The sequence below is a fragment of the Lepidochelys kempii genome, chromosome 3 (genome assembly GCF_965140265.1).
Source record: "Lepidochelys kempii isolate rLepKem1 chromosome 3, rLepKem1.hap2, whole genome shotgun sequence".
Classification (NCBI taxonomy): Eukaryota; Metazoa; Chordata; order Testudines; family Cheloniidae; genus Lepidochelys; species Lepidochelys kempii.
The window spans coordinates 201,982,446-202,000,712 of NC_133258.1; the positions used below are offsets into that span (position 1 = coordinate 201,982,446).

The following is an 18,267-nucleotide window of genomic DNA, read 5'->3' on the forward strand; positions in this document are numbered from 1 at the left end:
TAACGTGATACTGTGCAACAGAACGGGAGCAGTGAACGGCACTTTCTCTTTGCTGTTACTGCGCATGTCTCTAGAGAAGTCAACTTTACACAAGAATTTTTCTTTTTGAGCTGAGCTAGTATAAAAGGAGATCTCGAAAACTAGTTCTTCTCAACAACTCTTGCCATTCAGTCCGTGCAGCAAGTCGGTCTTCTCCTTTATGCCCAATCCATATACTTTCATCGCAATGCTGCCTCAGTGCACACATCAGCACCAGCCCTGGTGGGTTGTCCATTTCTCTAGCTGTGTGCGGAGGGCAGGAACCCTTGAGGTTTTACCACAGGAGCAACCACTGAGGGATGGGATTCACAAGGAACCTGCCCCCTCTGTTTCCTTCCACCCGATGCTATATCCTCCCCACTCATAACTGGTGGCCCAATGCTGGGGAGGAGAATGTTATCCACCCAGTCTCTGAAGAAGTCCCTAGCACAGCCTATAAAGAGAAAAAGAAGTCCCAACTGCTAATCAGCTACCGTTCAGGGGGCAGCATAGACCTACCCCTCTCCCACACTATGTAGCAATGCTGAGATGAAGAGACAGAAATAGTATTGGATGTTTCAGGGGAGGAAGGGATGCTGCTTGTGTGTGTGTGATTTTGTACTGAAGGGGTGTGAATGTGTTTTGTGTTGCAGAAACAAAAATGCATGAGAGCTTTGGGGGAATCAGAGAAGAAGTGTGTAGGAGAGAGGGGGTCTTGTTGGGAGGCTTGAATGCATGTAGATTTTGGGAGGAGTCAAGGATTGTGAGAGCTGTTTGCCGAGGAAAAAAGGTGAACGGGTACCTGTGATGTTCTTCATTTAGGGGATGCAAGGGTGTGTATGCACAGGTCGTGTGATAGAGGGTGGAGAGGCAAGCTGGGTGAGGTAGAAGCTTTTATTGGACCAAATTCTGTCAGTGAAAGAGACAAGCTTTCAGCCTATTTCAGGTCACAAGGTGGAAGGGGAAGAGTCCATAAAGAGAGAGGGAATGAAGAAGACTGGCGAAAGCGGCAAAAGGCTGCGAAAGTAGTCATTACGAAGAGAGAGAGAACACAGGGAAAGAAAGAGGAAGGGGACAAAAGCAAAAAGAATACACTTTAAATCACCATCTATAACAATATAGGGGAATACAGGGTGAATTAGATGGAATACAACATAACCAAGAGACACGGGAGAGGGGAAAGATAACAGTGAATGAAGTGAAATGGGACGAACAGATAGATGCAAGGGAGACAAAGTAAGTTCAGAAAAGTTTTAGCAGTCAAGAGGCAGTTTAGATGTCAAAGGGTTACAATAAACAATAGATCCGAAGGTGCACACGCTAACGTAGATGGCATGCTAAAAGGAATAGGGACCATAATTCACCGCCGGCATGGAAACAAATCCCTACTGTCAACCTGCTCCCCCTCCGTTTTAAACGCCCCCCACCCCCAGACTCATCCTCCAACTTGTATAATGCGGGCCGGCACCTGTGTGGCTTCCGGCCCCGCACACTCGCCCTACGCTCTGGAAACAACCCCAGTCGCGGGGGAGGCCACACCACACACCGGTGCCGGCCCCAAACCCCCTGCACCCGAGCGCGGGCTCCTCCTTTTCGGAGGAATCATCCTCTTCCCCCGCCCCAACATGAAATTCAACACTCGGCAAGGACGCGGGGAGGCCCCCTCGCTCTGCCCCAGCCCACAACAGGTGTGAGCCAAGGTGAGGCTGCCCCCCGCCTCCCCCGCTCCCCGTCCCCCGGCGGTGCGCGGCGCGGTCCATGTGCCGGGCCGGAGCCGGGCATCCAGCCGCGCTCGGCACGTTGCCTTGTCCCCCATCCCGCCGCCGGAGGGGGCAGCCCTGGGGGGCGGGGGACGCGCCTGGAGGGTGGGTAGAGGGGGGACACACACACACACACACACACACCTTGTCCTGGAAAGGGAGAGGCGGGCGGGGGGGGGGGGACAGGGAAGGAACAGATCCGACTTACATCGTCCCACTTGACAAATTTGGTGCCTTTCTTCAGGAGGTCGGAGACGCAGACGGGTTTGAGCTGCAGCGCGTGGACGCCTGGCTGTGCCCCGGCCATGGGCAGCGCATGGAGGCTGCCCGCAAGGAGGGCAGCCCCGGGCGGCGGCGGCGGGGAGGAGGAGGAGGAGGAAGCACCGGGGAGTGGGCTGCCGCAGCCGGGCGAGGGAGTCACCGGCGCGCAGGGGCGGCGAGCAGGCAGCTGGCGCGGCCGCCGGCGGACAGAGCCATGCAGCGGCGGCACATCCTATATACACGCGCGCCCGGCGCGAGCGCGCTGCCCGCCCTCCTCCTCCCCCCCCCCCCCCCTCCCCAGCTGACTCGGCCCCCAACTTTCCTCCGCGCTGGGTCACCCGCCTGCCCGCGGGGCGGCAGCGCCACCTACCGGCACAAGGAGGCCGCTGCAGCCGGGCGGGGGGGAGGAGACAGAGTGGCGCGCGCGGAGCTGGCGGGTGGGGTGGGGGAGACTGGCTTTGCAACCCCCCCAGGCAAGGCGAAGTTAGGGGGCAGGCCAGCTCTGGCTCTATCTGGGGAGAGAGGGGTTAGCACAGCTGCAGCTTTTCCCCTCTCCCCCCGGCTCCAATCGCCCCCAGTATTTCATGGCCCTTTGCCAGCAGTCAGCTGGGGGCGGGGGCAGGGCCCACCTGCAGAACAGGTGGCAAAGGCTTTCTCTGCTCAGCAGGAAGGGGGAAATCCTGGCCCCACGCGGGAGAACGCCCCTTGGCCTGCAAGCAGAGGCAAAATTCCACCCAGGAGTCTTATAGCTAGGGTGACACCCGTCCCTCCTGCCCAGGGACCGGTGACGAGTGTCCCCAGGAGCGCATGACATACAGGAGACAGCCCACATGGCAGCCAGCAATGACGGGGAAAATTCTAGTCTGGGACAAATGCCGGGGTTGGTTATTTGTTTTTTAAAGCCCGAACCTCACTGCCCCGGGTGGACCAGATCCAAAGCCCAAGGGCTTCAGCCCCGGTTGGGGGGCCTGTAACCTGAGCCCTGCCATCCAGGGCTGAAGCCCTCAGTCTTCAGCCCCGGGTGGTAGGGCTTAGGCTTGGGCTTCAGCCCCGGGCCCCAGCAAGTCTAACACCAGCCGTGGTGAACCCCTTAAAACTGGGTCGTGACCCACTTTGGGGTCCCGACCCACAGTTTGTGAACCGCTGCTTTATATCATCAGTAAAACATATGGGGAAAAAATTATGTCCCTAACTTTCCTACACCTGTCCTTTATTTCCTTGAAACGTAGCCCACCCTACCTATAAAGAACACCATGCTTAGACACGGGCTCTATTTCCCGCTCTGCCATTGGCTGGCTGCGTGACTTTGGGCAAGTCATCGCACAGCCTTCTGCCTCAGTTTCCCCATTGTGCAATGGGAATAATGATACTGACTTGCTGTGTAGAGCACTTTGAAACCTATGGCTGAGAAGTGCTGTATAAGAGCTAGGGAGTATTATTTTGTAATAATTAAGCATTTCTCTTATTCCCTAACTTACTGTAACAGATGGTGTGAGAACACTGGGTTTGCAAGACCCAGGGGTAAAAGTTGTATCACACTTGCTATTTAGGTACAGTGTGACAGGTAGGGTTGTTAGTGGTTACAAATACCTCTTCAGGGAGAATAAAGTGCAGAGAAAGTTGAGGCTAAGTCTGGAAAATGTTATTGGGGTGCTGTTCAGACAAAGGGAAGAAATTCATTCGTCTGGAAATTGACAAATGAGGTGACGAAAGGATAAAGACAACACCTAAAATCATCAACTCTTTTTGGGATCTAGTTATAATCTCATAGCACTGGTCTCTGGTGAGCCACAAAAGTGTATAAGAAAGGGGTTTTAGAAAGTTTTATGTTCTCTTCATAGAATCATAGAATATCAGGGTTGGAAGGGATCTCAGGAGGTCACCTAGTCCAACCCTCTGCTCAAAGCAGGACCAGTCCCCAACTAAATCATCCAATACTAATCATCTCCAACTAATCATCCATACTGAGAGGTTTTCTTGGAATAGACCTCTGACCTTAATTCCATTTTAGGTATCCTTTTCTCAATTCATTTAAAGACAGAATGTGCACTAACATTCGAGTGACATCCTAAAACCAAGGTTTTCAAGAAAAAGGTTTTTGAAGAACAAAATCAAACGTGCTCTAGCAGTGACCTTCTGCCTGTTGAAGAGTCACTGCAGAGATAAAGTGTCAGATGACGCAGCACATAAGAGTTCGGATTTCCCTGCAGAATTTTCTGGTTGACCCTTAAGATTTAAAGGCAGCTGGTCAAACTTGTTCTAACTTGGCCAATGCAAATTATGCAGAAGGAACAGCCTTTGAGGAAATAAGTTTTGGGGTTGAGGATTGTTATTACAAATAATTCATTTGGTGTAGGTATATGTTTTTGAGATTTTTTAAAAATAAGTTACAAGAATGTTACAATTTACTCATTTGTCTCTTATTGTTAGTTCCTGGGTTATTAAAATGTATTGGGCTTGCTCCAACTTTCATTGCCTTCAATGGGATACTTTCCATTGCCTTCAATGGGAGTTGAATCTGGCCCTTTGTGATAGTCCATGCAGACAATAATCAGTGTTCCACTACCCATGAACCTGTTTGATCTATTTTTTCTTCTTATCAAGCTTGCATGCATGAACGAATGTCACATTAGTCAGGATGAAAGTCTGCCCACTCACTGCAGTGCTTTAATTTCTGTTGATTTGCCATGATTTAGGAGAGACGATGCCAAATTCGGTTTTCAAATGCACCAGCGTAAAGCCAGAACAGCTCCATTTATGCCGGGGTAGCTGAGACCAGAATCTGGGTGACAGTTGTCAGGATTGCCTTTTCACCCAAGCATATAGTGTGTGATTTATGAAGAGTTTGGGTTGGAAAAAACTGGTAGGTGAGAGTGGGAGTAGTAGAATGATCATCCATGATCACTTAAACTCTCACATTCCCAGCAAGCTACTAATTCACCTGTAGGGAAGACACCCTTGAAGGAGTTTCATGGTGTGTGGATCTCCGTGCAGGGTAATGAATACCCATCTTGGTTCTTCCATCTGCTTATTGGCTATACATGAGAGACTACTGTGTCCCTTTTTCTCAACAAGAGAGAAAGAACCGATTCACCTAAGCTAGCCTTTACTAAATCCAGCATCAGGACAGACGCTTCTGATTCACTGTGCTAAAAAACACTTGTTTCTCCACTATTCCATCCTCACACTCCATTTTGGGGATGCTTTATAAATCTTAAAGTCTAAGAGGTGCACATACAGCATATACCTGGCTACCCACCCACACATATTTCAACCACAAGCTTCTTCAGTTAAGTCACTTTTATATGAGATGTACCCGATAATAGAATTTGGCCTCACAGAAGTATGCCTTTAATAGCACATATAATAAATTTTGGTAATGAATTTTGCACCCAAATAAGAGGAACAAAGGAAAATATGGCATGTTATTTCAATAACTAATTCTTAAAAAAGGTGAGTGAGGAGATGGCATTAAATAAGTATATGAACATTAGTAACATTAGCATGTGTCTTTCTTCTTTGATACTGTGGACCCAGGATGAGATCCTGGATCCAGTGCAGTCAATGGGAGTTTTGCCATTGACTTCAGTGGGACCAGGATTTAATCCCCAATCATCAGGTTGTGTCGCTCCATTGACATTTACACCAGCTGAGGATCTGGCCCTAAATAGGCAATGCATGTTGCAAATAAAATAAAAATGCACAATTAAAGTCAAGCTTTTATAGCTACAAAGGCTAAAGTTAAGGTTCTGGGAGAAGGTTGGGGTCAGCAGGAAGGAGGGATGAGGCGGTCCTATAACTAGCGGGTTGGAGCAGTTCAGGGAAAATAAGAATCTGACATACCTCGGCCCCAAAGTCTATCGCATGTCTACACTATAAACTGAAGTTGACCTACGTTAGTTTGATTTACAGCCACTGCAGTAATTCCTGCAGGGGTTCATGTCCACATCACCCTTCTTCCGTTGGTAGTGCGCATCCTCACCAGGAACACTTCCACCACCAACTTAAGCGGGGCAGTGTTTGGGGCTGAGAGCCAGGGCCATCTAAAATGAGATGTCCTAAGTTGCGGGAGCTCGCTTTTGAATGTCTCGATGTTTTGTGCATTCAAAATCTCACCCTTACTGCTGTATTAACATAGATAGTGAACAGATATATTAAATGCACACTATATGTTTATATTGTGTGTGCGCGTGTACATATATGTAATTTACAGAGAGAGAATTCAATGTACAGTGTGTGTTAGATTCACATATGCGTATGTAAGTAGACAAATACAGATAGGGGAGTCAGAAATGATTTAAATAACAGATGGCATTGTTCTAAGTAAGATTAAATAAAGCTATAAGAAATATATTGGATGACTGTGCCATAAAGTGATAAGAAAAATATGTGAAAAATACAGTTCCTTTATCCTGATTTCAGAAAGAATAAATGCAAAATATCAACCAGAGATGTTATTCTGAGTGTATCAGAATTTTAAATGATTTATTCTGGTTAAACTCTCTGTCAAGAAACAAGTTATGGCCTTAGTGGGTCTATTCACATGCTTAACTCTAACCATGCCCATAAGTGTTTGCAGATCAAAGGTGAAAGACAAATTCAGTGAAAGAAATAAAAATAAAAAAATGGCATTATCTTAATTACATTGTGAATTGGGGCAAAGTACGTTTTCCTTAATAATACATGTAGACTCACTGGCTTCAGTAGGACAACTTGCAAAATTTGGCCCTAATCTCCTAATAAAAACAAAGTAATTGCCAAGAAAATAGTCTAGTGATTTCATGAGTAGGATCCAAATCTTACCAGTGTTTACTGCAATGTGTAGTGAAACCCTCTCACAGATGACTGTCTTGTGAAAAATAAACCTAGTAAAGGTAAAAATCCCCAAGAGATCTTTTTTCAGATCCCCCAGAGTAAAAAAATTCACACCTGCTAAATGAATAATTGTATGCACCCAAGAACAGTACATGGTGGAATATATTTATGTTTAATTTGATCAACTCACTAGATGTCATGCGTAAATATGATCTGATGGGTGAGGTCTGATATATCCTTTATCTTTATAGGAGTGAGCAGACAGAGTTATCAGGTGACTCAAGAGTGAATATAAAATTCTGGCACACAAAACAACACCATAGCAACAAAGACAGCCTGGCAACAGCGGCAGCTGCACAAAGGAAAAATTAGAAGGAGGGGAGGAAAGGGAAAAATAAAAGAGCAATCTGCCACAAACATCTATTCCCTGTCAATAGAATTTTTTAAAAAACAACATTTTTTCTTCATAATGTGTCATGCAACATCTTTAAAAATCCTGGGAGAATATAGACTATGAGAAAGCTTAATGCATAATGGTTGAGATTATCTGGGACTTCATCAGCACCTGCATGTATATGAAGTGACCCAAGAAGTCACTTCTGCACTAAGCCCACCATTTATTCCGGATTGGCTAGCCTGATACACTAGCTGGCACATGTATTGCCATACCTCAGAAAGCTGCTCATTTCTTCTGAGCAGGATTCAGGATTAGGTAGATCTATTCCCCCAGTGATCTTTAGAGCAAACATTGCCTATCAGGGCTCTACAGCCAATGTCTTTGGAGCTCTGTGGTTCTATATGTCCTTAATGTCCCTTAATTCATTCCATTGGGAGATCATATAGCCCTATGCTCTCAGTATCCTTTTCTGTGTCACCTATATGGGATCAGCAGCTGAACTGGAACAGCTAGATAATTGCCTTTACTCAGAAAAAATAAAGCACATTAAGACTCTGTTAAACACAAAAAACTCCATTAATGCAGTGTCATGACTGCCCAGGTAAAAACAGAACAAGTCGAGAGAGTCAAAAGGTAGGGTTCACAGTGATGTCACTTCACCCTTGTTGCTGTATGTAATACAGTCTATTCTTGCTTCTCTGATAAACGTGTGTTTTAATATATTTTTATCGTTAACTACACACCGTAAGAACTGTACAGAATGTACAATAATGGCTAAATTATCATTGCTGTGAAATATCCTGTTACATACCAGATTCTCAGCTGGTGAAAACAGGTACACAACTCCATGGACTTTAATACTGATGCACCAATTTACACCAGATGAGTTTCTAGACCTTTATCATTTGCTTTCCTCACTTTTTTCCAAATCATTAACTCTCACTCTATCCCTGTGTGGCAATGCTTTGTGCAGGTGCTGGCAAAGTCATTAATGAGAGCACGGCTCCTGCGAGAAGCAAGGAATTCTGCAGAAGCACTTTAATTTTCTGGCATTAGAGCAGAATTTTCATAACAAGCACTTGCCAAGGGAAATCCCACATTGAGATTTTTTTTGCTCTTTTGAAATTGTCTCTGCCACTGTCTTGGTTTTATTTTATTCATTCCGATCTACTTATTTAGTCACTGGTTACTGAGGAACTCTGAGGAGTCTAGCTAATGCCCCAGCTGCTTCATCACAACCTTTCTTTCTCAGAGAAATTAGAGACAGGTCTTCTCATTAGAGACAGGTCTTCTCTCCAACTTTCTGTGGGGGTTCCACAGGGCTCCGCGCTTTTTCCTGTTCTTTTCTCCCTCTACACCTTATTTCTGGGAAATCTCATCAGCAGACACAAATTCTGCCATCTCTGTATGCTAAGGGCTTGGAGGTCTACCTCTATACTCCAGACTGGTCTCCTTCTGTCCAAACTAAAATCTCAGCCTGTCTGAGATATCTCCTTGTGGATGTCTGGATGTCTAGCTGTTAGCTCTAGCTCAACAGAGCTATTAGTTTTCTCTCCTAAAGTCGACCCAGCTACTCCTTTCTTGATCACTGTGGACAACACTACAATCCTGCATGTCACTCGGGCCCATAAGGTGTTATCTTCAACTCAGACCTCTCTCTAGGTCCTCACGTCCAGACAATGTCTAAGTATTGCTGATTCTTTCTGCATAACATCTCTAAGATAATTTAAACTCTCGTCCAAGGCCTCATCATCTCAATTCTGATCTTTGGCAACATCCTTCTCTCTGGCCTTGACACATGTAATCTTGCTGCTGCAAAGATCATTTCCCTAGCTCATCACTTTGACCATAATACCCTTCTCTTTGAATCCCTCCACTGGCCCCCCCTTCTCTATCCCATCAAATATAAGCTGCTGGTCCTCACTTTCATGGCCCTTCACAGTCAATTCCCACTCTCCCTAACATCCCTCATTTGCTATCGATGCTCACCTCTGATCGGCCCATGATACCAATTTCCACGCCCCATGGGCGGCATGTGACTCCTCCATTTGGGGAGGTTGGGCATACCCGGACCATGGCCCCACCTCAAGGCCTGTCCCCACTCGAGCTCCTCCCCCCAAAGCCCCAGCCCACTCCACCCCCAGCCCCGCTCAGCCCCCTCCCCTGAGGCCCCCTGCCTGCCCTTCGGCAGCTCACCACTTGCTTGCATGCGCCTCTTCATCCCCTCCCCCAGGTCCCCATGCGGGCGGCGTGGGGATGGGAAGAGGCGGAGCGAGGGTGGGGTCTTGAAGGGAAGAAGATGAGCAAGAGCGGGGTCTCAGGGTGAAGTGGGGACGGGGCCATGGCCTGGGCACCCTTTTGGTGGCAACGCGCTCCAAAGGCGGCAAGCTGGCTGTTTGGGGAGGCTTAGACTCCCCTGGCTTCTTATACCCGCCGCTCATGCCACTCCCACTTGTTAAGTTTTTGAAGAAACCCCTTTGTACGTTCTCCATCGTGATTGGGAGGAATGAACTTCCCATAAATACTTGTAAAGCTACATCATTATCCACCTTGAAATCCCTCCTCAAAACTGTTTTGCCATGATGCCTATGTAATGCCGAGGGACCCCAGTTGTCAGCAAGCAGGATCGAACCGGGGACCTCTGGAGCTTAGTGCATGAGCCTCTACCACATGAGCTAAAGGTCAACTGACTGTTAGCTAAGGCTGTAGAGCAGATTCATTTTCTCTCTCTCTCTTTAAGTGGTCTCGGTGCCGCTAGACGGGACAGAACACCACACCCAGGAGGTGTGTGGGTTACACCTGCAAAAACTTGACAATGGCTCACCTGCTGGTATGCCAAGACCACTGCCTATCATGCAGGCCAGTATTGTCTTGTTTCCTTGTAGTTTCCCATCTGTCTGTATCCATCTGTTGTCTCTTGCCTTGTACTTATGTTGTAAGCCACTTGGGGGCAGAGACCATGTTTTTGTTCTGCGTTTGTACAGCACCTAACACAATGGGATCCTGGTCTATGACAGGGGCTTTTAGGCACTATGGTAATACAAATAATAAAAATAATAAATAAAAGGGCAGTAACTAGTAAGTCTGTCGGTATCAAGAGTTGGTCTCTTAAGAACAGACCTAATAATAATTTATTTAGGGGTGCCTGTAACCTTGCCCCCCACTCCAAGATCTACTGATAATCTCCACCAGTAATGGACCCAGTGTGTCCCAGCATGTTTTCATCAGCTTGCAAAGGAGTGGCCCACAGCCCAGAGCTCCCTGAGCACCATAATTCATCAAGGATAAATGGCCAAAACTAAGGCAGAGATGACTTCACCCCATCCCTTCGTAATATGGTTCTGCCTCCACTGAAGGGACCAGCCCGGTCTGAATCTAGATGATCGTATCCGTCACATAGATAGGTAACGTCACAGCAAGTAATTCCAACCTCCTTGCTTTATGATTCATCTGCTGTAGGTTGTCTGTGTGCCAATGACCTGCGAGAACAATACAAAACGGAGGTTGGGGGCACTGTGTCAACTGTATTTAACTAGAGAAAGTGATAATTTCTAATCTGACTATTAGGTTTAATCAGTTGCCTTGTATTCTCCTCAGAGCAGTCTCCCGAACAACACCAGTTCCACTTATCTGTGAGGGAGGATCAATACAGTAGGTCCTGATGAGAGCTGTGTTGAGTTAACCTTGAAGGAAAGGCAGTAATGGTCAGACCATGACAAGGTTATAAGTCCTTTGGAATTGTATTTTAATAACCAAGACCAGCTTTGCCTCTTTTGTTCCATGGTGTGCTGATTAAGAGCTGAACATTGAGGCTGGCCTGCATAGCTGCAGGAGACATATAAGGTCAGAACAATTGAGAAGGCTATGCATCTGGTGTGGAGAGGGGATCGGTTAGGGGCATCTCAACACCCTGGCTGATGCCTCTTTTGTGGAGCAGTCAGCCAGATGACTGTTTTCTGAGACCTTGTCCCGCCGGTGGGAGGGACCATCAGGAAGGCAGTATGCATGCTCAGTGGATGCCTGGGTATTATTCCCACAAGCCTGACTGCCATGTGTGTCAGCCAGGATGGGCAAGGTCCTGGACTCTACCAGTGGGAAGGGGGGTGGGGAGCAGCATAGGCCGCACGTAGCCACTTCAGAGGCCATTCCTTCCTTCTCAGTATGTATGGTAGTTCCATGGCTGCAGAGGCCAAGGGGACCAAACAGCTCCTGCAAGCTTTGTCCTGTGGAAGCTCACGAGTTCAGTCTCGAGCACCAAGTTTTGTACAGTTTTACAAGCACTCACGCATCACAGCACAGGCAAGGCAGGGTGGCCTAGCGGCTAGGGTATTAGATTGGGACTCTGGAGGTTCTATTCCCGGCTTTGCCACTGACCTGTCATGTGAATGTGTTCAAGTGGCTTCATCTCTCTGTGCCTCTCTTCCCCCAGTCCCACGTCATTTGGACTGGCTTGTCTATTTAACTTATAAGATCTTCTGAGCAGGGACTGTCTCTGTATGTACAGTGCCTGGCACAATGGGGTCCTGATCTTGCTTAGGGTCTCTAGGTACTACCACAATACAAATAAGTAATAAGGAATTGTTGGCTTAAATAGCCAGAAACGAAAGAGAACATTTAAGATATTGAAAAATGTACATCATCTCAATTTAATTTCACAAAAATAGTTCAGGGTTTTTTTTAGGTCATTCCATGTTACAGGCAAATTTGGGTTTGAACGTGTTGCATTGGCACTCTGGCATGTTGTTTTCCAAACTTTTTGAAAGTTCCCAGACGCTTATGTGTTTTGATACCTCTCTCAAGAGAATACAAATAGATTATGATTATGCCGTATCATGGAGCTAAACATCTGATTTTAAAATGTAAAGTCTTGTTTGTAATCTCCTAATGTTTCTTCTCTCCTCCCTTTTCAGAAATATCTACTTCCACTTCCCCAAAGCATTTTGAAATCAGCACAGGCTTCCCATGTCCATTCTGGCTATCTTACAAAACACAGTTGTAAAAACTGGAATTCCATGACCAAAAAAATTAGTCACAAAACAACAGAACACCATTTACGTAGTTGAAACAGAAGAGATATTCCAAGGTTTGATTAATTGTGTTTCTAATGACGTAAACTCTGAACCACAATATCTTACAGTGATCCTTCTCATTTTTAACTCATTCTCCTACAAGCCAGTGACATGTTTCAAAGAGGTTTCTTTAAATTTTAAGGTTAGTTCTTAACATTCTTTAGCATTCTTTAGCAATGTTGTGTCTGACCACTTATGCCCAGGTATATAGAGTAGACAACCAGTTAATTTCCTTCCACCCTGGCTAGATACAACATATGTACAACTGCCAAACTGAGACCAATTAGTATCTTCCCCCTTGATCCAAAGACTGCAGCTTAGCTAAGTAACCTAAGGGCTATTCTGTGTTATCCAAATTCTTAAACTGATGAACCACTAAGAGCTGTGACAAGGTTTTGTGAGTTAGAAATCATTCTGTTGGACACATAGAGGCATCTATTAAACAGCGACTAGCCGTAATGGACTCTGTGACCTAGAAGTGAGCTAAGAACTATGAAGCTAGAGATCTGGGTCTGAAGAATGGTGCAATCAGCGCCTCGTACCCTGAACCTGGGCAAGTCAGAGCCCTGTGAGGTGAAACACTGAATTCTCAGGGATGTAACCTGCTCTGTGGGGACACTTGCTGGGCAATCAGAAGCAACATTCCCTGAGTTCCCAACTGGGAGATACACAAGTCATGTGTAGAGGAAGGGAGGAGGTTAAATGAAAAAGAAAAAAAAAGCCTTTATGAAGGAGCCAGCAGCCTGCAACTTGGTATTTATGATCTAACCACGACTGGCAGTAGGGGTTGCTGGGGGAGGCGGGGGGGGGGGGGAGGAATGAGAAGCCACTGTGTGTCTGTTGTATAAGAGTTAGACAGCACTGGGATCTCTCAAACAATGCAGAACACACCCCTTATTCCCATTCTCCCCTCACACTCCCCATGAGCAATCCAATCCCCATCTTGTCCAGGGAGCGAGAACCAAAACAAAGCATTATGTCACTGAAAGTGATTACCAAGGGCCCGATCCAACTCCTGTTGCAGTCATTCCATCAGCTTCAGTGGGAGCTGGAATGGGCCCTAGGAAAGCAAACAATATAAGTGATCTCCTAATGATCTTTTTATGAGATTATGCAACAGTTTCGATGAAACATCCAATGATTAATTTAGGATTCAACTCTTGTTTTCCCAGTAGTGTTGTAAATATTTAAAGGTTGTGACATATAATTTGAAATAAAGAGCAGTTACCATAAAGGAACCTCAGCTTCTCATCAGCAAGTAGGAATAAAACTTTGAGCTAAACAGAACTCAAACGAACTACACAAAATATAATAAAGGACATATCTTGCTTTCTCTAACGAGGTTGAGATTTGCAGTAGTCATTTGGAACAGCTGGCATAAGCATTGATTTTATGTGAATGTAACCGATGGTCATCCAGAATGGACCCATAATACACATGAGCATTACTGTTCCCGGCAGCAATGTGCCCAACATTATTTCATAAATCATTACTGATCCAACTGCGTGCTTCCAGCATTAATCTGAATGGGTATGCAAATTAAAGACAGTATATTTTGCTGTTTCTTCATTTAGTTGAGGATTGGTTGGGGATTGGTCCTGCTTTGAGCAGGGGGTTGGACTAGATAACCTCATGAGGTCCCTTCCAAACCTGATATTCTATGATTCATCAGAAAAACCAGGAACAATCAACATCTTTCATTCGTTTGACAGTGCCCAGAATGTGCTAGGTTATTGTTTATTCATAATACAGTAGTGCCAGGAAGACACAACAACTAGGTGCTGTACCTACACAAAGTAAGAAACAGTCCCTGTCCAAACGGTCTAAATAGGCAAGATGGACACAGGAAGAAAGTAAGTGTCATTCCCATTTTAGGGAGTTGATGGAGAAATGAGGCACAAAGAGATTAAGAGAGCACTGGGAATTGAGCCTAGATGGCCAGAATCCCAGTGGAAGGCCTTACTCACCAAAAACCAAACCACCTGTCATTTTCTCTCTTCCCAGGTGCCTCCCAATACATATAAGGAAACACAGGTGTTCTAACCAGGATGCAGCATCAGGGGTTAACAAACCAGTAGGGAAGGGAGTGGGAGAAAGGACATGGGGCACATTAATAAGTATACACAGTTCCTCGGTGATGGCTAGCCCATACCATGCTGTAGTAAGAACATGGGACCAGATCCTTAGGTGAGTCAGCACATCTCTACTGAAGTCGAAGCTATATCGATTTACACCAGCTGAGGATCTGGCCCATTTTTTAAAAAAAGTATACATAAAATAATTGTCAAGAACATATTCTCAGCGTGAGCTAACTTCTCAGAGATAACAGAGGAGAAACTGCTCACAAGGAGGTATTTAAATGAGGAAAGTAGAGCTGCTTTGCAGATGAGCTCAAGAAAGAAGTTCTATGCATCAAAGAAAATCAGGAAAGTATGGCAGGAAGGCCACATAAATGCAGCATCCAGGCTGGCATCATTGGCAGAGTGGAGGGTAGGGCAACCTAATGAGTTTAATCACTGAGAAGGCAAAGACACCACAGCAGGGACTGTTAAAGTGCTTGCAATCCACGTGCCTGATCCCAGGAGGTACTGGGCACCCATTGATCTCCATGGAGTTTGTAAGTGCCCATCAATTGTCAACTTCAGGTCATAAAAGATCACCCTTCCTCAGCCAGAATCCCAGCATTCCACAGGGAAAATCCAGTGGATCCTAAAGTAATGAGTACAAATCTATCAAAACATGGTATAGATTCCTGCACATAAATTTACATGTACATGGCTAATTTTGATGAAAGATGCAACCACAGTGCTTCAGTCTGACCACACGTACACAGAGGTAGCTTGTGTATCCGTTAAAGCGCAGGACTAGGCATCAGGGCTCCTGGTTTCTTTCCCCATCTCTGCCATTCTCAACTTGAGAGAAATTGAAATGTTTTGCACAAGTGCTTCAGTTTCAGTGGGTATCATGATGCTTATTCACCACACTAGGGTGTTGCAAGGCTTACTTACTATCTGCAAAGCACTGTGGGATTGTCAGCTAAAGGGTGCTCGATCTATCGTAGGAAAACATCAGTAATGATAAACCTGTATAATAAAATGTTGGCAATAGGGATGCTGGCAAAACTTGTGTGTGAAGGGGTTTTTTTTTGGAGGAGGGGAGGGAACGGGAGGAAGGTTAAAAACACTCCACAAAAGCTTCCCCCAGCTCATTCTGTGGACACTTACTGAATGGATGGATTTGTGGGGGGTGGAGAGGAATATGGAATACCGTCCCTGAATTCTGACTGCCACATCAACTCCAGAGGACTTGGTCACCACCTCTGAAATACTAACTACACTGAGTCTCCCTTCTTACCAATTCTATATCACAGACTGCTGTATAGAAAGATTACACTTAGGTTTACAGCCATAAGCAAGGGCACATAAAATATGGTGGAAGTTAGATCACCTAGCAGCAAATCACATGCAGAAGGGGACCAGATTTTATTGATGAGAGGGAGAAAAACAAAAACATCACAACACTCCTGGCTGGGGTATGAATATCAGGAACAAGGAGGAAGATCTCTAAACAGCCCAAAGATTGCCTTGGTATTTAAGTGGTTACTAAAGGTCTGGCCAGTTAAGAGAGCAAAGGAACAGACATAGGCTAATGGTTGACATTTATGAAGTACCTCTTATCCAGAGACACCAAAGGGCTCAAAAGTAACATCATTCAAATTGTGGAAAACATGATTTTCTCTGTGAGCTCCCTGCCATGCAAGGATGACATCATGGTCTCACCCCTTCCTTGTCTTACAGAATCCTTTGTGTGTGCGTGGGGTGGGGGTGGGGGGCACTGGAGTGGGTGAAGAAAGATGTGCCTGGCACCCTATGGATTCCCTTGTCCTAGTCCTGTGTGGGAACCCAGCTCAAGTTGATACAGTCTGGTGTAGCATTCACTTGTTCTGTCCCTACCCCCGTGAGGTGGAATTTCGCAGATGCATTTGGGGAAATCCCGGAACAATAGTTTCTGCAGGATCCACGTAGAATCATAGAATATCAGGGTTGGAAGGGACCTCAGGAGGTCATCTAGTCCAACCCCCTGCTCAAAGCGGGACCAATCCCCAACTAGTCCATAGGTAGGTGTGAGTCACAAGGTCCTAGCAGCCAAGGAGAAGCAGGGGACATCTGTGTGAATGTCCCTTGGTTCCCGCAGATACCCTGAGGTCCATTTTATTCTCAGAAACTGCTGGCTTCTTCAGGGATGGATTGAACTATGCCACCGTAATGGAAAGAGGATCTTTTGAGCTATACATTTTGTTCCTGCATAGAGGAAAATAGAGCTCTTTATTATACCAGACAATGCTTGCGTCCAGCATAGCTAAGGTTGCAGAAAAATTTCTATTATAAACTTCTGCTCTCCCACATTTGTGACTTTCAATAACATTGGCATTTTGGAATTAAATTTTTATAACCTTGTTCGCTGCCCGAAAATGGTTTTCGTTTTCCTTTGTTAATATGAAATTTGAATAAAATCTAAGCATTTCTGAGCTACAAGAAAGGGAATCTGCTTTTGCCACTATAAAAAGAAAACATATTGACCACATATTTAGACCGAATTATAGCCAAACCTGGTAAAGTCTGAAACTTGGAATGTGAGATATATGCTCTTAATTGAGATCTGGTCCCTTTGCTTAATTGCATGGAGAATGAAAAACAGCCAATAGAAAAATCACTTCCATAGAGCTGGTTGGCAAATGATTTTCTCTCCCGATGGATATTCTCAATTATTTTTTCCCCCTTCATTTTCCTCAAAAAAGATTTTAAAAAAATATTTTGGAGTTGACAGAAAAAACAATATTTGGTTTTCAGCTGCTGAAATCTGACTATCTGGGGGAGGCGGGTTGACAAACATTTTTCAATAAAAAAAATATCGGTGAAAATTTCCATTCTGTCAAAGAAAAATTGACAACATTTTTGACCACCTTGACTTTTTAAACACAACCAATGTGCATTTGCTAAGCTTTTGTTTTAAAGTGACCAAAACCCCACCCCTTTGCTTAATTGCTGTATGATTTTCCAAAGAAGGGGCTTGCTGCTGGGTCTGTTTGTATGAGGAAGCCTTAACGCAAAAGCTGTTTAAAAACTTGCCTTAATGGCACTGAAGGAGAAAACTGCAGGTGAAGAAAAAGAAATCATGGATCTTGCAACATTAGCATTGCTGCAGTTTTTGTTCTCTCTCTGACACTCTGCAACTTCTTGTCTATTCTGAAACCTGTCATCCAAAAATGAGCACCTCTTTTCCTAAACATTTGTGCAACTGCCCCATTTTACAGAAAACCATCTCTAACCAAACAAACAGTGGTACCAATGGGGGAACTTTCCTCTCCCTCATGCCAAACTATGAGCACATACATGCTGAAGTTAAGCACAAGCATTTTTTTTTTTAAATCTCCATTTGTGTACCCAGCGGTTGTGCAACACGGCTGAGTCAACTCTGTTGCAGGAGTGAAAACTATTTTTCCATTTCCCCATTTTCTGTGATTTCAGCTGTGCAACTGTAACCCCCAGGCAAGTGCATGTGTGTTATAGGTCCCCTCTCTGTGCCAATGCACAGAGGATTGGAGTTGTTACAGCCCATGGCTACAGAGTCTGGGTATGACAGGTTGCCCCCATTAGGATGCCACCTGATGTGCTGATATCACTGAGCCCACCTGTTCTGCCAGCCTGGGCACCCTTTTAATCTGTCTTGCTGAGCCAGGCTATTAAGCCTCCTCCAGCACGCACACGGGCAGGGTCACACCCAACTGCAGAATGACACAGACACTGAGATCAGTTCTGGGAAGACTTAGCTTAAGGGACTTGCCCCAGCACTCAGGTGTCCACCTCCTTTAGACCCAAAGGTATATTATGCAGACCCAAAGGTATATTATGAAATCCACCTCCTCTCTTAATGTGGAGAAAGGTAT

General features: G+C 45.4%; 1 protein-coding gene across 10 annotated transcripts in view; it reads right to left on the minus strand.

The window, feature by feature from the left end:
• The window catches only part of PLCB1 (phospholipase C beta 1), a 655,431-nt gene extending 653,117 nt beyond the window's left edge, over positions 1-2,314 (minus strand). For all 10 annotated transcript variants that reach the window (XM_073339660.1, XM_073339659.1, XM_073339667.1 and 7 more), the window contains exon 1: positions 1,987-2,314. In XM_073339660.1, coding sequence (XP_073195761.1) covers positions 1,987-2,085 — 99 coding nt within the window. In that variant the 5' untranslated portion in view covers positions 2,086-2,314. The remainder of the gene's footprint in view (positions 1-1,986) is intronic.
• Positions 2,315-18,267: the final 15,953 nt, after the last annotated feature.